Consider the following 24,081-nt stretch of genomic DNA (forward strand, 5'->3'; position numbering starts at 1 on the left):
ATTGGGCCAAAAGGGAAGCCCTCCGGCTCCGGATTGGCTGAAAGCGGGCCGCGCCCCCATCACGCCGACAACCTACTGTAAGGGAGGCTACCCGGCTCGCCTGTGTTAGCCTTGCGAGCCAGTGCGGTGAAAGGAGCTCTTAGGCGGCGCACCGGGTCTCCAGCCAGACCGACGTAAATCCGGGAGTGGCGCGCGTCATCTCAACGGTGAGGGGACACCAGCGTGCGGCGGGAGACTAGGTTGCTGCGCGGCGGCGAGCGAATAAAGCGCCGCAGCCGGAAGTGTCTTCAGAGCGGCGTCGTACCCGGAAGTGTGGCAAGACGTCAGCCGCACCCGGAAGTGTGATGCTGCCGCTGCCTGGGAAGTGATGGTACCCGGCCAATTGGGATACGGGATTAAAACAGGTGTTTATGTCTCTTTATCTGCGGAAGCTCATTAGAACCTCCTTTTCGGGAAATCTTGGAGGGTGCAAGTAGTTGGTCATGTTTTTGCTTGTCTCATCCTGTTGAAACCCGAGGGGAAACAAGCACTAGGAATGTGTTCAGGGAGTCCAGGCTCAGTAGAGGCTTTAAAGAAGTTTCTTTTGCTGCCTGTCACCCTCAATTCCCTTACCCCACAGGGATGTGCAGATGGAGGCTGGAGGAGACACTACTGCCCCAGCCCCTGGGGACGCGGAGGACTTGGAGGACACTCGGTTCCCCAGTGAGGAGGTTGGAGAGGATGGAGAGGTTCACGAGGCCCCGCCGGATCCTGGGGACGGGGACCTGGAGAAAACAGGTATGCCTTCCTCTCACCAGGGTCTTGGAAAGAATACCTGGAGGGTGCCATTGCTGGGAGAGGTCCGAGGGGGACCAGCGAGGAGTCTTTTGGAACTCGGGAAAGTAGTTTAGAGCATAGCAGGATTAGTAGGAGGCCATGGTGGACACACAATGTAGTTTAAGTCGTTGAGAAATGAAATCAGTGGGTTTCAGTGTGATGTTCACTGGGGACTTGGTCTGAGTTTAGGCCTTTGAGGAATCAGAGGTCAGCTGGCGCCAACGAGGGGCATGGGGGATTTAGGATGTTAAGGTCAATGAATGACCAAAAGAAAGTCGATATGGCCAAAGGGGAACTATTTAGAAGTCTGTGTCTTTTGAGGCTACGGTGTTACTTAAGTCATTGAGGTGGGAAAGGGGATCAATGGTGACAAATGCACATTCATTGTTTACATCTTTGAGGAAGTCAGTGGTGAGTTGTTGGTGGCAGTCTTTAAGGAACCAGAAATTAGTAGATGTTAATGGTGATCATCGGTGAGGTAGCCGTGGACATCAATGAGATTATCTGGAGAGTCGGACGACCGATAGGAGGGTATTTGAAGACCTAGGTCGATGCGTATAGGTATTCAGTGGAGACTCATTAGGAGTCATTGCAGAAGGAGTGCACATGGACCACTTCGGAATGAGTGGATGTTGGTGGCATCATCAGGAAGGATGCGTAGACATCACTGAGAATAAAGGGTGTGGGTGAGGGCTGTCTGAGGATTTGGGAATTATTGGCAAGTAATGGCAGCTCTTGGGGAGGCAACTGGGAGGAGGACATGGGGGATAAGCAAATGTCAATCAAAGAATGAGGAATATGAGGTTATCAGGATTCTATAGGAAAATTGTTGAAATAAGGGTTGTCAATGGAAGATCAGTGGACATTGACTGGAATAAATGGGGGGTGTCAAGGGAATCAGTAGGGGGCAGCCGTGGGTTTTATTGCTGATTGTTAATGATGGTCACAAGGAGGGGAGATGGAGGTCATTATTATAGTCCTGTGTGTTAGTGTATGTATGTTATGAAGGATATTATAAGGAGGGAAGTGGATTATCAATGAGAACAACAGGAGGTCAGGGAAGTCAGAGGATGTCACTGAAGTCCTCAATATTAGTGGAAATTAATAGTAGTCATAGGAGGAGATGGGAGAATGAAATAAAAAAGGGTCAGGTGAATCAGGAGAGGTTATTGGAAGTCTTGGATGTTAGTAGAGGTCAATGGTAGTCATGGTGGGGAGTGGAGTGCACATGGGGTAAAATAGATTGTGTATCAGGGTAGTCCTGGAGGTCATTGAAGACCCAGGTATTAGTGATATTAATGGAATAATTGGAATGTTAGTGAACAGCAGTGGGAGTAAATAGGGGGTTAGGGGAGGCTAAAAGATATGGGTGCTAGTGGACATTCATGGCAGTCATTGGGAGAATTAGTGGTTATCACCAAAAAATATACATGGGTGACCAGAAGAGTCAATGAGGTCATTAGGGATCAGTGAACATTCATGAGAATAAATAAGGTATTAAGGAGGGATGGGGCAGGGGAAGGATTTACATGAGAGACTATGGAGATATTAGTGGGTATCATGGTGGCCAATGAGAGATGAGTAGTCGGTACTAGGAAAATATATGAGGGGTCAGAGGTATTCACGGGGGATTATTGAAGATGAAGTTATTAATAATGGTCATTCAGAAGCAATAGCATGAAGACTTGAAAGTGGCAGTTATTGAAAGGAGAATAAACAGTCTCTAGGGATATAGAGGGCTCAGTAATGACAGAGATTGGATTGTTGGGGCTTTAGGGGGATCGTGTGGAGGTCATTGAGGGGCTAAGGAGACACCTGGGGGTCTCGTCAGCATCATGGGTCAGTGGGAGGCACTGGTAGAGATTTGATAAGTCCTTGGGCACATGGGGTTACGGGGAGTCCACAGCCAGATGACCCACCAGGAGTTCCCTTTCAGAATCCGAGACGAAGGATCAGCCCTCCAGCCTGCTGTCACCACTGCCCCAAACAGAGGCCCCATCATGCAACTGTGGGCTTTGGGATCCTGCAGCCTCAGAGAATAGTCCCGTGGGTGGCGCCGAGAGTGGCTCTGGGGGCCAGGGCGGGGACCCCAGTGACGAGGACTGGCGCAGCAAGCGAAAGCACGTGTTTGTGCTGAGCGAGGCAGGCAAGCCCATCTACTCAAGGTATGGCAGCGTGGAGGCACTGTCGACGACCATGGGTGTGATGACGGCCCTCGTGTCCTTCGTGCAGAGTGCAGGCGATGCCATCCGCGCCATCTACGCTGGTGAGCAGAGGAGGAGGAGGTGGAGCAGGGATGGTGACTGGGCAAATGGCTGACCGGCCAGCCGGCCGCCTGGGAGATTGTCCAGGCAGCCAGGGGCAAGTCCGTGTATGTGGGTGGCTGGCCAGGATCTGTCTGTTGTCTGACTGTTTGGCCTGCTGGGTTCTGAGTGATTAACACACCTGGATCTGAGTCACTGGATACTTCCTGGTTCATCTGAAAGCTTGACTTTGGGGGCTCAGCTTTGTGGCTGAGTTGGGTGTCTCTAGGTTCCATGTCAGTCCTTGCTCTGTTGTCCCCTGACCCATGCTTTGTGTCTAACCTGATTCCTTGACCGTCCCGTCATGTCTCTAGAACTAACCAGACTCTCCCAAGCTGTCCTTATCCCCATCCCAGTGTACCGCCAAGTGACCACGTGAGCATGGGCCAGGAGTGCGTGTGTTCAGGGAAAGAGCGGCAGAGCCCTGCCTGACCCCGCCTGTCGCCGCTGACCCCTCTCTACCCGCTGTGCCCCCCTTCCCTCCCCCAGAGGACCACAAGCTGGTGTTCCTACAGCAGGGCCCACTGCTGCTGGTGGCTGTGTCCAGGACTCCTCAGTCGGCAGCCCAGCTCCGCGGGGAGCTGCTAGCCGTGCACGCACAGATCGTGAGCACGTTGACCCGGGCAAGCGTGGCCCGCATCTTCGCGCGCAAGCAGAACTACGACCTCCGCCGCCTGCTGGCCGGTTCGGAGCGCACGCTGGACCGGCTTCTGGACAGTGTGGAGCGGGACCCCGGCGCCCTGCTGTTGGGCGCCGTGCGCTGTGTGCCTCTGGCCCGCCCACTGCGCGAAGCCCTGGGTGCGCTGCTGCGACGGTGCACGGCGCCCGGCCTGGCCCTCTCGGTGCTGGCCATCGGAGGTCGACTGGTGACGGCGGCCCAGGAGCGGACTGTGTTAGCCGAGTGTCGGCTGGACCCCGCCGACCTGCAGCTGCTGCTCGACTGGGTGGGGGCGCCGGCCTTCGCGGCGGGAGAGGCGTGGGCACCCGTGTGCCTGCCCCGCTTCAATCCGGATGGTTTCTTCTACGCCTACGTGGCGCGCCTGGACGCCATGCCCGTGTGCTTGCTGCTGCTTGGCACTGACCCTGAGGCCTTCCATGACATGGCCACCTGCCGGCGCCTGGTTGAAGAAGGCATGCACACCCTGGGTGCCATGCGGGCTCTGGGGGAGGCTGCCAGCTTCTCCAATGCCCCATCAGCCAGTGCTCCTGCCTACAGCGTGCAGGCTGTGGGGGCACCGGGCCTCCGGCACTTCCTCTATAAGCCACTGGACATCCCCGACCATCACCGCCAGCTGCCCCAGTTTACCAGGTAGGCCCTGACCCTGTGGGCAGTTGGTGGGCAGGAAGGCCTGAGATCCGGCATCTCGTAGACAAGAGGTGGGAGAGAGCCAGGCATTCTCTAGAAGGACGGGATAGCATGGGTGTCTGTCCACGGAGGGAGGCTCGGCCGCCAAACTCAAGGAATCCTGTATTCTGTTGAAGAAGAGGGCCCCGGTCCTCGAGGAGGCCCCTCGGTAGCTGGGCCTCCAACCACTGAGAAACCTCAAGTCTAATGGGGGTGGCTGGGCTCTGTTTCACTGAACTCCCTAGACTGAGGGGAGATGGGGTGGCCAAGCAAGCCTCTGACTGATGCTGGCCTCCCCTGCCTTCATCACGCAGCCCCGAGCTGGAGGCCCCGTACAGCAGAGAGGAGGAGCGACAGCGCCTGTCCGACCTGTACCACCGTCTGCACGCGCGCCTCCACAGCGCCTCCAGGCCCCTGCGTCTCATTTACCACGTGGCCGAGAGGGAGACGCTGCTGGCTTGGGTGAGTCGGCTAGGGGCCCGCAAGAGTTGGTTCCTGACTTCACGCCCCCTTTCCCTCCACTCTATCCCCTCTGACCATAACAGCCTCCATGAGGCACACCCTGCCTTGGTCTGCATCGCTTTTCCTACCATTACACACGTACCTTTGAAACCCATAAGGATCGCACAGTCTACAGCCCTCCTGTACGCTGTTCTCTTCGCTGTTCCCCCATTAGCTACCAGTACAGCATCCTCAACTTGGAAGAGGTCCCATTAACAGCCATCAGTATGCCTGTTGCTTTCCCAGTAGCCCTGCCCGTATGTCTCTCTGCCAGTTCATTTTTCGCTTTGGGAGTCCCCAGCACTCTTGAAGACCACAGGCTTGGTCCCAGGCCATGCCTTCTACCTGGGGTGTCTCCCCTGGGGGCTTCAGGGTTCCTCTCCTCACTTCCTGTGGGTCTGTTAAGGTCAGCTGTTCAGGGAGTTTGGCCAAGGTGACCCCACTGGAAATGGCACCTTCCCTCAGGCTTTGCCGGCTGGCAGACATGTATTAAATAATTCATTGCATGCTTATTGGGTAGGAGGCATTGTTCTCACCTAAGGATTTTATTTTTAAGTTTTTTTAACTTTCATTTCCAAGCAATTTTAGACTTACAAGGAAGCTACAAAATAGTACAAATAATTACTACAAATAGGTCCCTCACCTGGTTTCTCCAGATGTCAACCACAGGAGCTTTAAAAAAATCAGGAAATTAACATCAATACAACATCTAATTCTCAGACTTCATTCAGATCTCACCAGTTGTCCCACTAATGTCCTTTAACAGGTCCAGAATCCAGCCCAGAATCATATGTTGGTTTATCTATTGTTCTCTCTTCAATCTCATTTATTCTAGAATCCTTTCTCAGTCTTTTGTTTCTTGCGTGTCCTGGATACTTTTTAAAAGAGTACCAGCTAGTTAGTTTGTAGCATGTCCCTCAACTTGGGTTTTTCTGTATTTTATCATGACTGAAATAAGGTCAGACATTTTTGGCAAGACTATCAGAAGAGTGAGTGATATGCCCTTCTTTGCCCCGGATCGGGAGATCCACAATGTCAGGTTTGTCCCACTGTTGATGTAACTTAGGTCACTTGGTTAAGGTGGTGTCTCCCAGATTTCTGCACTATATAGTGTTTTCCCCCTTTACCTCTCATAATGATCTTGTGGGGATTATGTCAGGTTTCTGTTTTTCATCACACTTTCATTCACTAATTTTAATAGCCATTAATGATTCTTGTCTGCAAAAGTTTCTACTCTGGTGTTTGCCACGTGGTGATTTTTGAACTGCATCATCCCTTCCACATTTTATTATTTGGCATTCTACTTCTATATGAAAGAACTCTTCCTCCCCCTACATATTGGTTGAATTTTTAATTTTATATCAATATGGTCTCATGGATGTTTCTTTAAGTCAGTGAGCTAAAAGCCTTTTCTGTCATTGATTTTGGTGCTAAAACTATCTCAGTGTAGCCGGGGCGGGCCCTGTTTCTTTTTTATATGTCTCCCATCACTGTTTGAGCATTCCTGTTTCCTGGCACACGATGTTCCAGGCTCATCATGTACTTTCTCTGTGCCAGTCCTGGAATCAGCCATTTGTCCAAGGAGCCTGTGTCCTTTTGGTGGAGGACAGCATTTCAAAACCAAGATATTGTAGGCCCAGGATTTTAAATTAGGTTGTCAGGGGATGACTCACTGAAGAGATGGAGAGGGAAAGGACCGTGCAAATGCTGTAAGGTGAGACAGAACCTGTATGTTGTAGGAATAGTGGCTGGTCTGCTCCCCTGGTGAGCGAGGGGGAGAGCAATGAGAGGTGATGCAGAAGTGACCTGGTTAGGTTAGGACCCTCTGGTTGGTATAAGGATTAAATAGAATTAATCCTCCTATTATGCCCCGGCTACAAAGGATGAAAACAGTTATGTGGAGCTTAGAACAGAACCTTGTATATAACAACAGCTCAGTAAATGTTAAGCACTGTTGCTATTACAACTGGTCCACAGGTGAGCAAACTGACATCCAGGGAGTATGTGTGTGTGCGCGCTCACACGTACACATACACACACACAGAGCCAGCATTACCCAGCTGAAGCCACTAGATTCAGCTGACTTTTTGGCCCTACTGAAAACCCCTGGCCCACAGTGATGTAGCACCAGGTAGGAACCCTCGCCCTATGTTTTTTCCAAACAAGAGACAAGCATGGGGCCCAGGTGGGGTGGACAGGACAGGGCATGGCCAGCTCTGGCCTAACTAACTCTGTCTCCTCTCAAACCTGCAGGTGACTTCCAAATTTGAACTCTATACCTGCCTCAGCCCACTGGTGACAAAGGCAGGTGCCATCTTGGTAGTGACCAAACTCCTGCGCTGGGTGAAGAAAGAGGAGGATCGACTCTTCATCCGTTACCCACCCAAGTACTCCACACCCCCTGCTGCCCCAGCTGCCTCTACAGACCAACCTTCCCATAATGGCTTGTTCACTGGACCTTGAGTGGCAGAGTTCTTAGATTGGGCCGTGCTGAGAAGCACCACCTTTGGCTTTTACCTTCTGTCTCCAGCCTGGAAATGGGGCAGGAGGACACAGGAAAGGCTGCTTTCCCAGCCCGGTGATGCTCCTCCAGCTCTGGGGACATCGTTGGGCCCCTCTGCCCTGTTCTCCCTCTGCCCCGCCTCTTCCACTTGGATGACATCCCTCTGTCAGGGGCTGTCTCCTCTAGTCCTGGGCACCACACCCTCTGTCCTGCAGCAGGAGTCAGCCTCCTGGTGGGCTGTGAGCCCTGAGTGTCCAGGGTTGGCCAGGGTCCCTTTGGGTGTCCACGGGGACTCTGGAATTGGGAATGCATGGCCAGCCTTTATGAAAGGCTTTAAGAAAGAAACTGTACCTAAAAGACCTCAAATCAGTTTCGACAGGGACATTCCTTTGCCCTTCACCTACTTCATCTTCACCCGGTCAGAAGTGACCCTGGTCAATGTTGGCTGCTGCTGGTGGAGAAGGTGGCCTTCTGGGCACAACACCTGACTGACTGCACACCTGGCTGAGATCCAGACCGCGTGCATGGGAGGCGCGCTCGGCTTCTGAGGCTCGTTGAACTCCCGTGGAGTGCAGAGAACCTCGCATCGGCTGTCACGCGAGGATCTGTGAGCGAAAGGGGACTCGAACTCTTGGGTACCACGGCACAGTTCACATATGTGTGTCTCGTACTTCCAACCTGCACCACGTAGCAACCCGGAGAGGGAAAGGCCTCCCTAGAGTTCATGTGCGTGGGCACAGCACTCCCTTCTCAACGGACCAAGACCTGGTCGTGCCCTACAGTAGAGTTGGCGGGCCTCAGGGTGTACGCATGCGCGCTGTTGTTCAGGGGCTCGGGGCCGCGATTCGCAACCTCCGTGCTGCTCCGCCCGGGTCCACTGACGGGCCGACGCGCGCTGCACGCATGCGCTCTCACGTAGGTGGTTTTTTTTTTTTTGGACCAATAGTCATCCAAGGTGTACGCAAGCGCAAACCCCACGTTGGAAAATGGAAAACGGCAGGTTGGAGCCTTTGAAAATGGAGCCCCCCGAATTGGTAAAGGAGGCCGAGGAGGCTGAAGGTAGGAAGGGCGAGCCTGCCTCTCTGGGCGCGGCGGAAGGGAGAGAGCCCTGTCCCGTCACAATGACGAAATAGTAGTAGCAGTACTAAAAAAAAGTCAAAATGTAAGCTTTATGAAAACAAAACCGTTCGCCAACGGGGAGAAAAATAACGTGCATCTTGTCATCATCTAGATGAGCTCCGCTTCATCGGGCACGTTGGTTTAAGTGTTCCGAAGGAACGGCCGACTAAATACTTCAGTCCGTAGCTCCGCGGACGACGCGCGGAGACGGATGTCGTCTCAAGTCACCGGCTCCTGTCGCACCGAGAAGCACAGCAGTTCCCCCGTGTCCTTCCCACCCAGCCCACAGCCCATCTCACACGGACTCGAGTCCGAGTCGAGGGGCCTCTCCCGTGCCCGGCGTCGCTCTGGGGCCCTTGGTCGATCGTGACACCCCCGCACCCCGGCGAGGGGCAGGGGGTGGCCCTAGAGATCATTAGAAAACGTAGTGTGGCCTGAAGAAGGAAACCTCCCAATTCGGTGACCCACCGCTATGTCACCAACATTCTCTCTCTCTCTTTTTTTTTTTTTTTTTTTATTGTAGACATTTTTGGAATGTACCAAAGTACAGCAAATAATGTGAAGGCCCACTCCTGTCCCCACAGCTCTGACTTTCTGCCCTCTGATTGATCTCTGTCCCCCTTCGTACGCACTCTTTAAACCACTGTATCAATGTCATCTGGACTGCATCTTTCCAGATCTATCTATGCAGACATCAACAGTAATTACGATTGTTCACTTGTTTACTGTTACTTCTCTAGCACCTAAAACAATGCCCGCTTGGCACATAGTAGGTGCTTACTAATTTTTTTTGTTTGTTTTAAATTGTTTGAACAGTAATTTAACAGGAAGAGCTCTCAGGTTAGGGCTAGGCATCAAAGGCCAGCTTCCAACAAAGGACATTCAGAAAGAAGACAGATGCAAATAGATCTCATATATTAAGCACTTGCTATAGCGCTTAAAATAGTAGCAATTGTACTAAAACCTATTTTAGTATCCAGCTTTCAAATTAGTCAAAATTGGAGTCATAATTAACTTCACCAGCATTGGAGAAAATTGAAAAGCGTGTAAGTTAGCATTTCTAGCCCATTGAAAATGGATTTAAAAAGAGAGGGATAAATTAATATTGATTACTGTGTGGGGAAACAGGCTCTCTCTTGCCTCACTCAGAACTGACCAGTAAAGGCTTTGCTAGAAGCGTTTTGGCAGAATATTTTTAGCATCTAAAATGCTATTCCATCTCTTTAGTCACCATGCTTGGTAATCAGGGAATATACAGATGTGTGGCCCATGAAGGACCATCACAGTGTTGTTGATGGAAGCAGAACAAGAAGCAATCAGGGAAATGTCTAGATTTAGATATATCCACGCCTATTGTGGAATGACTGGGTGGTGGACCTTTTTTTTAAGCAGTAGAAAAAAAATAAGAAAATAAGATAATTAAAAATGAATGTTTAAAAGAGTAAGATCACGGGTTATTGACACAAAATCAGCTTCAAAGGTGATCATACTTTATGAGAGAAAGGCGAGTTGGAATTTAAAAAAATATATAAAGAGGGACAGTGTCAACTAGATACTGTTGCACAGTATCTGAAGGCTAAAGGCCTAACTGATGACTCTTAACAAGGGACTTAACATTTTTAGGGGTGTGCAGAGGTGGAGGCATTTTTGTGATTTTTTTCTTTTATTTTTCTTTCAGGAATATATAGTGCTATATAATTTTAAAATAGAGAAGGGGAAATTTTGAATGGCGTCCGAGGATCATATTTTAATGTTGATCAATATTAACATCCCAGTTTTCATGGTTATACTGTGGTTACCTGGTAGAGTCCCTTCTATATAAGAAATATACACTGGAATATTAAGGAATAATGGGCCATGATGCCAGCAATATATGGTACAGAAATGCTCACAAATGAGAAATCCAATACAAAGGCAAAGAGGAGCACTGTGGCCTTTTTCTACCACTTTTATGTACATCTGAAATTATTTCAAAATAAAATGTTAAAAGGGACTCATGCTGTACAGACTGCTTTGTAATCCGGATTTCTCAGAAACTTTTTATCAAGATGTTAGTTGGGTTATTTAAGAGATTTACTGATCACTCATGATCACTTGGACTAGAAAGGAAGTGGAGAGGAAAAGTGAAGATGGGGCTTTTGCAGAAATGGTTACAAAAGCCAGCTGTAAAAGACATGGGGACAATTGAGAAATCACATTGATTACTGGATGGTATTACATGAGGACTGTTAATCTTGTCAGTGTGATGACAGGATTGGAGTTATCTAAAAATGGCCTCAGGTGTTTGAGATTCTTAGTGAAGTGTCTGGGGATGGAATGTAATAAAACATACAGCTTGCCTGAAAATACTTCAGCACAGAAAAAACAGCTGAAGCCAATATGGATGCAAGTAATAGTTATGAGATCTTAGCAATGTGTAATCACAGTTCACCATGGTGTCCTCTCTATTTTCATGGATGTTTATAAATTTTCATTTGAAATCCTACAAAGAAAACAATGACAAATACTTCTCCCTGTTAATAAAATAGCTTTAATTTTTTTTTTGTTTCATTTCCAAATATGTTTTTAAAAGATTTTCTTTATTTGACAGAGAGCAGCAGGGGGAGTGGTAGGCATAGGCAGAGGAAGAAGCAGGCTCCCCACTGGTCAAGGAGCCTGATGTGGGACTTGATCCCAGGACCCTGGGATCACAACCTGAGCCGAAGGCAGACACTTAAGTGGCAGCCACCCAGATGTCCCTTATTCCCAATATTAAGAGTATTGTAAAAATTAAAAGTCTCAAGAAGTGACATATTCATTATTATTGATTATATCAGAGAAAGGCAGTTAAGATTTAGAGCCAAGGAGAGAAGGGGAAGTTTCATTTTTAACTTCACATATTTTGTAGTGTGTGAATGTTTTTGGGTAAGAAAGTAAAAAAGCAATACATGAAATACATTTTCCTAAAAGATCTGAGGGTGTTCACCAAACTGTTGGCGGCAGTTACCTCTAGGAAGGGGAGTGACTCATTGAAGGTGTTGTTCCTGAGAGGAAGCTGTTACTTTTTTGTCCATGGTTTTCTACAGTTGTTTATTAAATAGTCAAAAGTTCAAATGCAAAGTTAAAATACCGCATAGTAATTTGTAAATGATTTGAGACAAGACATGCAAAGAAAGCGAACATACCAGCAAACATTTTAACAAAACCCAATAAGCTCAGGTTAAAAACCCCTGATTTATAACCTGATTTGTTTTTAAAGATTGATTGATTTATTTGAGAGAGAGTGAGAGAGTGGGTGGGAGCAAGGGGAGAGGAAGAGGGAGAGAAAGTCTCAGTCAGGTTCTGCACTGAGTGTGAAACCTGACATGGGGCTCAATTTCATGACTCTGAGATCATGACCCAGGCAGAAACCAAGAGATGGACACCTAACCGACTGCACCACCCAGGCTCCCTATAACATGATTTTTCATGGCTAAAAAGGATTTCATCCTATGAACATGCCATATTTAACTAAAATATCTTTAGATTGTTTCTGTTTGTAAGATTAGAAATAAGGAACAACTCGACCACCATCATTTATTCCCTGGAGATAGATTCCTACTAGATAGGGAATTTCTGATGTAGAGGATTTGAGTAATTTTTTTGATATTTACTACCAAAAGTATTGATATGTAATACTGGTTTTGCCTATCAGATTGGCAAAAATGAAGAAGTTGGAAAACATACTTGGCTGCTAAGACTACGGGGAAGGAAACTTTTATGGGCCTGCTTGAAATACGGGGAGAACCATTTCATAAAACCAAATTTAGTAATACACATGCTCTCTGATCCAGCAGGTGGCCTAGTAGGAATTCATCCAGTAAATATATTCACATATATGCACCAAAAGTATGCATGGGGATGTTTTTCTGGTTGAATACACAATTCAATTTTGTCTCTCCCCAAAATTTATGTCTATCAGTACCTTAAAATGTGGCCTTACTTGGAAATAGGGTCTTTGTAGGTATAACTAGTTAAGGTAAAGTCATTCTGGAGCCGCCTGGGTGGCTCAGTGGGTTGACCTCTGCCTTTGGCTAGGGTCATGATCTCAGGGTCCTGGGATCGAGCCCCGCATTGGGCTCTCTGCTCGGCGGGGAGCCTGCTTCCCTCTCTCTCTGCCTGCCTCTCTGCCTACTTGTGATCTCTGTCTGTCAAATAAATAAATAAAATATTAAAAAAAAAAAAAAAGATAAAGTCGTTCTGGATTAGAATGGGCCTAATCCAATGATCGGTTTCCTTATAAGAAGAGGGAAACTTGCACATACAGAAATTCACAGAATGCCAGATGAAGACACACACAGAAGGAAGACCCTTTTTGTGGTACTTTCTTATGGCAGCCCAAAAAGAACTAATACAAATGGTCACTGTGGCCTTGTTTGTAACAGCAAAAGAAGAGAAGCAGCCTGAGTATCCATCAGTAGGGGACTTCTTTTAAATTATTGTCCGTCCATTCAGTGGACTACTACGAAGCCACTAAAAAGAATAAAAACATCACCCATATACACTGTCAGATGAAATATACAAGACGTAGGCACCATGTATGACATGCCACCACTTAAAAAGCAAGAGTGGACTTGTGCTTGTATGTGAATTGGATTATCTCCAACTAGACAACAAACAGCTTATAACACAGTGATCTCTGTGAAGGGGAAGTGAGGAACTTAGGGTCTGAGGAGGAGGGACTTTGCACTGTACGTTCCTGTGAGTAAGCATCTTTTACTTTACCTTGGGACTCTCATATGCGTTGTAGAGCTGCCTTCCATTTTCTCTGCACCATGTTCCTTGGAGAGGAGTGGGTCACTGGACCTTGAGCTTTTATCATTGATTTCAAGAGTTTACGATGTTAACATTTTTCCTGTGGGGCTTTTGTCGTTGTTATAATTTTAAAAGTAATACAGACTCACATTAAATACATATAGATGTGTATATGGCTAAAAAGGGTCTTTGAATCAGGATCCAAATAAGGTCTTTTCCTACAACTGAATCATATATATATATATATATATATATATATATATATATATAGGCGCCAAGTCTCTCTTAATCAATAGAGTTCCCCCCCCTCACTCTTTTTGTTTTCCCCTTTGGAATTTATTTCTTGAAAAAACCAAATTGTCCTCTGGCATTTTCCAGCATCTGTATCCCTTTTTTTTTTTTTTTTAAGATTTTATGTATTCATTTGACAGAGAGAAATCACAAGTAGATGGAGAGGCAGGCAGAGAGAGAGGGAAGCAGGCTCCCTGCTGAGCAGAGAGCCGGATGCGGGACTCGATCCCAGGACCCTGAGTTCATGACCCGAGCTGAAGGCAGCAGCTTAACCCACTGAGCCACCCAGGCGCCCCCCAGCATCTGTATCCCTATGGGGTCATTTAATATGTTTCTCTGCTCCTTTTGTTTATTCTGGTTGATATGCAGGTATAGAAGCCTGGTAAGGTTCCCGGGCTGGTTTGGTTCGGTTTGGTTTGGTTTTGTTTGGTTTGGGCAAGAATCCTTCGTAAGTGGTGTGTTTTTCCATGAGGAGGCTCACAATATCTGGTTGTCTTTTTTTGATGTTAGCGGTAACCATTCCTTACACCCGTCAGTTGTTCAAGAATTTGCAAATTGTGACCTATAATGATTTTTTAAAAATCCATCTGCAGTCTTCCTGCCCCGCTGCCTCGGGTGGAAATGCATACTGATTTTAAACAGCAGCAGCAAAAGCGCATCCCCTTCTCCCACACTGTTTCATTTCATTAAGGGGATGCCTGTGGTGTCCTTTGACGTTTAGGGGAAGCTGACCGTTAGGAGTCCGGATTCATCCAGCACACATCAGAAAGCTCAGGGGGCAGGGGACAGAGTCTTGCAGGAGCTCTGGCTGGAAACCTGCCCACGCCCACGGCCTGTCCTCAGTTGCAGCTCAGGCTTTCTGCAGAACTCCCTGCGCCTTTCTTCCTCCCTTCCCAGATAGGCCTGGACCTTTCTGCCATCCTGTAATTCTGATTTTCGTCTCCACAGAGCAGACCAAGTCTTTGACGACGGCTGAAGACCTGCTGGCATTGGTGAAAAGACTGCAGAAAGGTCATGTGTCTCCTTGTGTCTGAGGCTCAGCCTGGGGTTTTGAGGCAGGCGGATGTGGTTCAAATTTAGCCCCCTCAGCTCAACAACCCTGGGAAGTTATACCACCGCGCATTTTCCCCCTTATACAGTTTAATTCTTTGCACCTAAAGTACAGCTTGAAAATTCAAGAAGTATAAGGGAATGGAAAACCCTCCTCTCTTACACACACACACACACACACACACACACACAGCCATCCATGTCCCTGGCTCAAGGGCTAGCAGCAACTACTTTAAAAATTCTTAGGTATTTTTCCAGAGATTAAAAAAAAATACCTTCCTGGGTGTGCACTCTTTGTCCTCCCTTTTTACACACAAATGGCAAATGGCCGTGCAAATGGCTGCACTTTGCGTCCCTCGGTGAGGGGGCCTAGGGGCCAGCCCGCATGGGGGCTGGGGCACAGTGCTGGCTAGGTTTGAGGTTTGACCCGCAGACCAGGCCATCTGCAACTAAAATACTATGACCCATTGGTCTGTTTGGTCTGTTCCAAAGAAAAGAGAACCTCTCCTTCCTCCAGCCTGGCACGCCCCTGCCCGCCATGGCCACCTGCATTGGAGCTGCTGCCTAGGTTCACATTAGATAGAGAAATTACAGGACTAGAAATGCAGAGTTACCATGACTGTCTCAAGTAAAATGAGGCCCCTCAGGCATATGTTAAGTCATAATCAGCACCTTGGAGATCATTCACTCTCCTAGAAGTCTCAGGAGATGGGAGTTGGTGGTCTCAGAAAATCAAGGGCTTGGGTTTATTAACTCCAGAACTCCAGAGTGTCAGGGGTGTGTAGTGAGACCCAGCAAGGGCTGCGAAGCTTTTGCCCCAACTCCGTGCTGCTGACCTTGAAGCCAAAAAGGGATGAGGAGGAAGACTTCTCCATACAGAGCCCTGAAATTGGGACTGTAGGAAGCTAGAGATAGTTCTCTAAAGAGAGCATGATCTCTCCGTCACTGGAAAATGTTAAAGCTGCCACCCACAAGATGAAAGCAGCATTTGCGCCATTTCTCAGATGAGTCCAGTACCAGAATCAGATGAGAAGTGACTGTTAAGCTTTTAACAGAGTAGGGCAGGTGGGAGATCACTGGCTCGCAGCACACTCAGAATTCCTTCTAGAATCCTCCACCGTGTCCCAGGAGCCCTGTGTGATCGGCCAACTCTACTTTCCCTCACCTGCCTCCTGGTACTTTCGACTTGCTCACTAGACTCCCATCAGCCACAGCAGCCCCTTGGCCATTACCTTAGGCATGTGGTCCCGAGGTAAAGGCTCACTCCCACCGCTGGGGCTCACTTCCACTGCTCTGGTGTTGCACTGGTCCCTCCGCCTGGCCTGGCGTGGTTCCCCCCCTCATATTCCCCAGCCCGCAGAACTGCAGGGCTCCCTTTCCTCGCTTCACGGGGAGGGGGCGCCCTTCCATATCCAGAAGCACCTTCTACCCTCTCACCTTTGACCCCTTGCCTCACTTTATTTCCAGCTGCAGCAGTCACTGCCACCCACACTGACCACTCATAGCCTCGTTCAGTGTCCGTCTGGCCCATGCAGAATGCAAGCCCTGCGAGGCCCTCTTACAGAGCCCAGCCAAAGCAGGCACTCAATAAATGCATCTTTTTTTAATTTTTTAAAAATATTTTATTTATTTATTTGACAGAGAGAGAGAGAGCACAAGCAGGGGGAAAGGCTGAGGGAGAAGGAGAAGCAGGCTCTCTGCAGAGCAGAGGAAGCCCCATGTGGGACTCGATCCCAGGACTCTGGGACCATGACCTGAGCCAAAGGCAGTGGCTTAACCAGCTGAGCCACCCAGGTGCCCCGATAAATGCGTTTTGATTGCTAGTATCAGAGACACTGTACCAACCCCCCCCCCCCCCATCTCTTTCTGCCATAGACAGCCAGGCATCTGTCCTCTCTGGCTCAGTCTTTCTCTCACTCTGCAGAGGGAAGCCTAGAGCCACAGATTAAAGACCTGATTAACCGGATTAATGAGCTTCAGCAAGGTAAACCCCAGGACCTAGACTTCCTAGCTAGCCAGAAAGAACCTGAACTTTGAGTGCCTCCACTTCCTCATCTATAAAATCCAGACACCTCTGGGTTATTGAAAGATGGGGGTGTGCAGCGTCAGAGTGTGCAAGAGAACAGCAGGGTTAGAGGCTGCACTCACACAGTGTCCTCTTCTTTGGCCCAGCAAAGAAGAAATCCAGTGAGGAACTGGGAGAAGCCCAAGCTCTCTGGGAGACCCTGCATAGGGAACTGGACTCCTGTAAGTAGGACCAAAAGAGGGACCCATAGATCTTCTCAGCACTGCCGATGTTCACCGCACACCTCAGGTCTCGCATGGGCTGTTCCCTCCACCTGCAGTGCTCTTATCCATGTAACACCGGCTGCCTTTTGCTATCTCACCTTCCAGCTCTCAGTCCAGACTTAATTCTAAAGATCTACCCCATCTAGATATGGGCTACCACCAGCCCTCGGTCACTCCCACTCCCCTGCTTGATTTGTTTCTTCAAGCCTTTATCTCCCCTTGACATAGTGCATTTCTTTCTGGTCATCTCTCCCATGGGTACAAACCCTGCGCATTCTGTGGGGTCTTCACTCCTCTGGCACTCACAGAGAATGTGGACACCGATGGGGAGAAACTGGATGAGGACCGTCCCCAGTGGGAGATGGGTGCGGTGGCAAGGAGACCCCTCCCCTGCCCTGGCACGGTGCCATACTTTCTGCGACTTGGACGTGCCTTTGCATGAAGTTGCAATGGGGACATGGGATGTGGCCTCTGGGGGCTCATAGTGGCACCGTGTTTTCCAGTGAATGGAGAGAAAATGCATCTTGAGGAGGTCTTGAGCAAGAAGCAAGGTATTTATCAGCTGCCCTGTCTTCATTGTTCTACCACATTCGACCCACAAATGCCCACAATTCCCGGAACAGCCAGAGGAATCCCACTGAAACCTGAATCAGGGTGCTTCCCTCTCTGCTCGGACCTTTCCCTTACCTGCCACTTGACTCAAAGCAGACACTAAAGGCCTCCAAGTGCCCTCCCCTGTGTGACATGATGTGGGACCCATTACCTCCCCCCGAATCCTGACTCCCCAAGAGGTCACACAGGGCTCCCTTGCTTCCTCTCCCCACAGAGGCACTGAGGATCCTCCAGCTACACTGCCAAAGGAGGGAACGTGGAGCTCAGAAGTAAGAGGTCCTGCTCAACTCTTCCCCGCCTTATTCCCCAACCTGAGGGAGGAAGGAGCCAGAGCTAGGGAAAATATACCTTGGACGCACACTCCTCATTTTTCCTTTCTCTAGAATAGAGTAGCTAGACAAGAGACTTCCCTGATTTGCTATCAGACAGTGGTGTTGAGATTAACTCACTCATTGGATCATTCACTGCTCATTTCTTCATTAAATAAATCTCACCCACTGGTGTTATTCTTCTTCCATTGGCTGTCCAGCTCTTCCACCCTCCATTCATTTGTTGATTTATTTGCCCACTTAGGCCTCCAGTCATCCCCTTACTCACCTGTCCACCCACTCACCCGTTCATCATTCATCCGCACATCTGTGAAATCCTTTTCCAGCCAGCCACACAGCCGTTATGTCTCCAGCTTTCCATCCAATCATCCGGGCACCCTCTCTCCATCTTTCCAATCACCCGTTCATGTAGCTGTTCGTTTCTTCACCCTACCATACACCCAGACTTCTATGGATCCTTTTAGCAACCTGTCCTCTATTTCTCTGTCCAGCTATCATCCCTCCACTCATCATTTCTCCAGCCAGCTCTGACCTCGTCAGCCATTCACCCATCCAGTTACTGTCCGTCCAACCATCTCTCCAACTGTGGAATCTTCACCTAACAGGTTCTTGTGACCAGAAGTCTCACACCCTGATGTACTATGATTTTAACTCTGGGAAAACCTGTTGATAAAGCACATACTGTGTGATGAGCAGTTTATGTTCATTTTTCTATCTGATCCTTGCAATGACAATTATAGGAGTTAAGGGTGACTGTCAGCCTTCCACCACTATTACCATTTTACCTATAAGGAAATAGACCCAGACTGATTAAGTAATTTGTCCAGGGTCGCGGTTAAATAGCATATCTAGGCCTCAGGCTGGGACTTTAGATTCTATTAAGCTACATTACTAAACCCGTCAAGGAGGTGTCTTGGGAAGGCATGCTTTGATGAGGGGCAGGACGGACAGGGTGATCATCACAACAGAGGCCCATAAAGGTGCACGTTCCGTGTCGGAAGAAAGGAGAATGGTGAAGGTTGTGAACAGACCACTGCCGTCCCCCAGTCCTGCTGAATGAAGTGGGAGCTTATTCAGAGAATATGACTAAGAGTTGTCTTTCTCCTTCCAGGAAGAGCACGTTGCAGGAGTTCACAGAGCAAATTTCAATCCCTAACTCTCAGGTCACAGAGAACTGCACAAAGAAGCAGCTGGGGTAACTACTGAGGGTAACCTTGGGTCTACGGCCCAGAGTGCTGCTGGGCTGGGGGTGGGACTTGCATCAGGGAGTTTGTTGGAGGAGGAGCTGTGGGAACCCAGGCTTGGAGGAGAAGGCCCATAAAAAGGCTCCTAGGAGAGGGAGCACTGGGCAAAGATCCAAAGGCCATCCAGAGGAACCCCAGACTGGGCCAGACCGGATGTCGGTCCTAGCATGTATTCTCTCATTCCTGGGTGTTGGCCCCTAGGTTACACGTTGAAGAACAGCTGGAGACTGTGCTGGGCCAGCACAAGGACCTCTGGGAATTCCACGTGAGCCATCATTGCCTCCAACCACAGCCCCTCCTCTCCTGGTTTCACTGTCTCCACTGATTGGCTCAGTGTCTACCCACTGCTCACCCCAGCTCCGTGAGATAGTTTTGGACTCCTTTCTTCCTCTTACCCACCTACGCAGCCAAGCTTTTACCTTAAATTTAGCCTCTTACCATTGCCGCATTGCCACAGCCAGCATCTGCCACCCAGGCCGCTTCCGCCCTGCTTACCTCGAGCTTGCTCCCCTTGCAGTGGCAAATACGAACCCTGAAAAGGCCATGGTCCTATCATTCCTTCATTGAACGAATGAAGGATGTGCCCAGCAACATTCCAGGAAGGAGGAGACGGTGGGGAGCCAAAGGGGCCAAGTATTTGCTTGTCCCCAGGACAGATGGGAGCAGGTGGAGGCATACTCAGACTCTAAACAAATAATTAGCTAGATCATGTAATGTCAGTGGGGAAGGCCTCTCTGGGCAGGTGGCATCTGAACGCAGACATAAAGGGAGAAAAACACGCAGTGATTTTGGTGCAAATGGTCCTGGAAGAAGGAACGGGCCAATGCAAAGGCCCTGAGGCTGAAGCGTGCCCAGGGTATTTGAAGAAGAGCATGGGGAGGCGGGTGGAAGGTGGGGGGAGTGAGAAGAGATGAAATTTGAGTGAGAGGTATACGGGGACACAGGGAGCTTTTGGAGAGGAAATTCGTCCCCCCCCACCACCAGGCACAGCTGGAACTGCACATCGAATTACTAGTTGAATGAATGAATGAATGAATGACATAATACGAGTAAGGGCTTGCCCAGGGGGCTGAGAGGACACACGGACAGATAGGTCTCCCTTCTCACAGGTGTTGAAGCAGCGACTGGCCTGGGAGATACGCGCCCTGCAGAGCAGCAAGGAGCAGTTGCTCACTGAAGGTGGGACCCCCATGTAGGGTTGGGGCCGAGGGGGCGGGGCCTAGCCCGCTAGAGCTCCCGGCCCCGCCCATGACGCCCCGCCCACCCGCAGAGAAACTGGCGCGGGCCAAGCTAGAGGAGGTGGAGCTGCAGCTGAGGTCGCCACCCGAGGTCCGGGATGCCCGGGCAGTGAACGATGGGTGAGTGGGCCAGAGAGCATGGGGCGAAAGGGAAGGAGCAAGGAGGGGGGCGAGGGCAATGAGCCGACTTGCCCCCGGCACCGCCTCCAGCCGCCCCGAAGGCCTGGCTCTGGAGTGGGTCGGTGGGGACTCTGGGGTGCAGCGCCCCTTGTACTCCAGCCGCTCGCGCCGCTCCACTCTCGTTCTCTTCTTCCTCTCCGCGCCCCCTGCTCTCAGGCTGAGGGCGGAGCTGGAGAAATTCGGGGGCCAGGGTTCTGCCCAAATTCATTGCACGCCAAAGGACGGGGCCTCCAAAAGAGAGGTAGGGAGCTCGGCGAGGCGGCGAGGGGGCAGAGATGGCGGGCGGGGGTGCCCTCGGAGTCTCTTTTGGAGAAAACGTCAGTGGGGAGCAGGGCGCCCCGGCGGGGGACGTGACCGGTGGGGTAAAGGCAGCCGCCGGCCCGCGTGCGCGGACGCCAGCGCCCTGGGGACCCGGGGTCTGCAGCCTGACTTGCGGCTCCCGCAGGCCGGCCCCGAGCGCTCCGGCGCCCTCAGCGAGGACCTGGAGCCGCCCCCAGAGCAATAGGACCCTCCCGAAGCTCCTCACCCCTACCCGCTTCGAGGCGGGCCGAGAAATAAAGGCGAGGATTTCGGACCTTCCTCCACCTCCTGCCTGAGTCTGTATTCCCGGGTCCGGGGGTGGAGGGCGGGGCCCCTGCTCGCAGCAGGCCGGGGGCGTGTCCAGGCACCCCGGGCGGGGCTTCTTCCGGGCTCCGCCCACCAGCCGCGTGCAGGACTCCGGAAGCTCCGTGAACGTTCCTGAGCGTCACGAAGGACACGTGGGTGGGTGTGTTAGGATAGGGAGTGGACCACCCCTCAATTAGACAGAGAACACTCTCGATGATGCAAGTCACACGGCGAGGTTTGTTTCCAGCTAGCGGGGGTCCGAGTATCTGCCCGGCGCAGCGGGTTTCTGCAGGGACCCCCGCTAGCTGGTAACAAACCTCGCTGTGTGACTTGCATCATCGAGAGTGTTCTCTGTCTAATTGAGGGTTGAGGGGTGGTCCACTCCGTATCCTAACATTTGGAGGTTTAAGACCCTCCTCAGAGAGGCAGACAACTCCCCGATACCGAGGTTTAACTAAAGGAACCGCGGAAGGAGGATTGGCCACCTCCGTCTGGAGAACTTAAGGTTCTCGCCTGGAGGGACTGAAGGTCCCTATCTGGATCTGGTAGAGAATTCTCCTCTGGGTGGGTGAAAGGGTTGCGACCCTGGAGGCTCCATTTCTGGAAGTCGCGGGAGATGTCCCCGACGAAAGGGTGCCGGAACGACGTCCACAGTGGACGCCGTTTGGCCGGCCAGGTAAGGGTCCTGAGTGTTGTGTGAGTGCGCCGGCACCTGTGGGTGTGGTGTGGCTGACCGGCTGGTGGGTGTTAGAAAACTCGTTTCGAATGTGTGTGTTTGCTGGCTTTGTGTCTCTTGTCTTTTCCTGGCTTCTTTCTGTAATAATAATGGGACAGTCTCAGGTAACGCCTAAGACCCTGCTCCTGAACCACTTCCCTGAGATCCGCGCCAAGGCTCACAATCATGGCGTGGAAGTAGAAAAAGGTAAGTTTGATACCCTCTGCTCTGCAGAATGGCCTACTTTTAAGGTGGGCTGGCCACCCCAGGGGACCTTTTCTTTGGTCATTATTAAGAAAGTCCGAGATGTGATCAACTGGCCCGGACTACACGGCCGCCGGGACTAATATCCCTATATTTTAATGTGGCAGGCTTTGGTGGAAAGTCCTCCCTCCTGGCTGAAGCCATTTGTCCCCGAGAAGCCGGGGGATCACCCCCCCGCCCCGGTGCTGGCCATCTCTCGGGCCCCCCAGCATCCGACTGCGCCCGATCTTACGGCCCACCCGAAACTCCCCGGGAGCCCATCCAAGTAACCCTTTCTTACAGGAAGGGTCGGACCTGTACGCCTCCCTGATAGACCTAGATTTAGAAGAACCCGCAGCTCCAACCTGAGGCTGCCACCCCTCCCGAGCCCCTTCACTAGTCTGCCTCCCCGTCAGCACCTGCCCCCCGCTTCAACCCAGGGACCAGTAAAGGGATTAAGGCCCCGCAGGCACAGGGAGGAGACCCCTGAAGAGGAACCGTCCTCCTCCACCTCAGCCGGGGCGCCCATTCTCCCCGTGTGGGCCCTGGGAGGTACTGGCCCAAATGGGGAGCGATCTTACCAGTATTGGCCTTTTTCAAGCAGCGATCTGTATAACTGGAAGGCTCAAAACCCCCCTTTTTCTGAAGACCCAAAGGGTCTAACTGACCTATTTGAGTCTGTTATGCACGCACATAGCCCCACCTGGGACGATTGTCAGCAGCTCCTTAAGACCTTGTTTACTCCCGAAGAGTGCGAGCGAATCCTCACTGAGGCCAGAAACAATGTCCCCGGCGACAACGACAACAGACGGGCGACAACCTTGCCGAACCTGATGGAGGAGCGCTTTCCCTTGGATAGACCGGATTGGGACTCTGGGATCCCGGAAGGTAGGGAGCGTCTCCCAGTCTACCGCCAGACTCTTATGGAAGGTCTCCGAGCGGCGGGGCGCCAACCCCCCCCCCCCCAATTTGGCTAAGGTAAAAGCTGTAATGCAAGGGGAAAATGAAAGCCCAGCCGTGTTTTTAGACTTCCTCTGTGATGCTTATAGACCGTACACCCCTCTAGACGCCCTGGCAGAGGAAAATCAGTCAGCTGTGATTATGTCCTTTATAAACCAGGCTGCCTCCGATATTAGGAAGAGATGACCGTTCGGGATCTGATGAAAGTGGCAGAAAGGGTTTTCAACACTCGGAGGAAAGAGAGGATAGAATTAGGACGGAAAATCAGGAACTACAAGAAAAAATTCGACAGGAGGCTAGAGAGCACCAGTGTAAGGAAAACCGGAAGAACAGAAGGAAATAGCTGAAATATTACTGACAGGAGTCCGGGGTCGGGCCGGACCAAACTCTGGTCAGGCAGGCCGTACGCGCCCCTGACCTAAACTAGACAGAGAACAATGTGCCTATTGTAAGGAATACGGGCACTGGAGAAAGAAGTGCCCTAACCGCAAAGGACAGCAGGGACGGGCTGCCACGCTTGGCAAAGACGCCCGGGTCCTATTAGCTGGAAGGGACAGTGACGAGGGGGGACAGGACTCGGGCCCCCTCCCCGAGTCTTGGGTAACTGTGTATGTAGAGGGGAAACCAATGGGATTCATGGTGGACACAGGAGCCCAGTACTCAGTTTTAAGCAAGACTACGGAGCCCCTGTCTCAGAAAACCAGCCTGGTGCAGGGGGCAACTGGGTCCAAGGTTTATCAATGGACCAGTAGATGCCAGGTGAACTTGGGCCGGAACCAAGTGACCCACTCCTTTCTAGTTATCCCTGAATGCCCGGCCCCCTTGCTGGGGCGTGATCTCCTAATCAAAGTCCAGGCCCGTATCCACTTTGAGCCGGACATCAAAGTGATGGCCGGGGCAGCCCCTTCATGTCTTGACCCTGTCCCTCGCGGATGAGTATCGCCTGTTTGCCCTGCAAGGTACC

At 50.7% G+C, this 24,081-nt stretch overlaps 2 protein-coding genes across 3 annotated transcripts; both read left to right on the forward strand.

Annotated features, from left to right (window-relative positions):
* The first annotated feature begins 82 nt into the window (after positions 1-82).
* Positions 83-10,580, forward strand: MON1B (MON1 homolog B, secretory trafficking associated). 2 transcript variants are annotated; one of them, XM_004753960.3, is made up of 6 exons: positions 83-206; positions 620-777; positions 2,753-3,082; positions 3,609-4,428; positions 4,779-4,926; positions 7,219-10,580. In XM_004753960.3, the coding sequence occupies exons 2-6, from the start codon at positions 630-632 to the stop codon at positions 7,426-7,428; spliced, it is 1,656 nt and encodes a 551-aa protein (XP_004754017.1). In that variant the 5' UTR covers positions 83-206; positions 620-629; the 3' UTR covers positions 7,429-10,580. The 2 variants fall into 2 exon arrangements, with proteins under 2 accessions (XP_004754017.1, XP_004754016.1); XM_004753959.3 differs by lacking the exon at positions 83-206 and adding an exon at positions 262-404.
* On the forward strand, positions 8,444-21,386 carry SYCE1L (synaptonemal complex central element protein 1 like). Its single transcript, XM_045076332.1, has 12 exons — positions 8,444-8,527; positions 14,600-14,662; positions 16,626-16,685; positions 16,874-16,948; positions 17,494-17,541; positions 17,817-17,871; positions 19,043-19,126; positions 19,377-19,440; positions 20,285-20,354; positions 20,446-20,533; positions 20,750-20,834; positions 21,039-21,386. Exons 1-12 carry the CDS (start codon positions 8,455-8,457, stop codon positions 21,096-21,098), a joined length of 825 nt encoding a protein of 274 aa, XP_044932267.1. The 5' UTR covers positions 8,444-8,454; the 3' UTR covers positions 21,099-21,386.
* The last annotated feature ends 2,695 nt before the right edge of the window (positions 21,387-24,081 follow it).

This window comes from Mustela putorius, unplaced genomic scaffold, assembly GCF_011764305.1.
Source record: "Mustela putorius furo isolate JIRA1106 unplaced genomic scaffold, ASM1176430v1.1 tig00000174_pilon_pilon_pilon, whole genome shotgun sequence".
Lineage (NCBI taxonomy): Eukaryota > Metazoa > Chordata > Mammalia > Carnivora > Mustelidae > Mustela > Mustela putorius.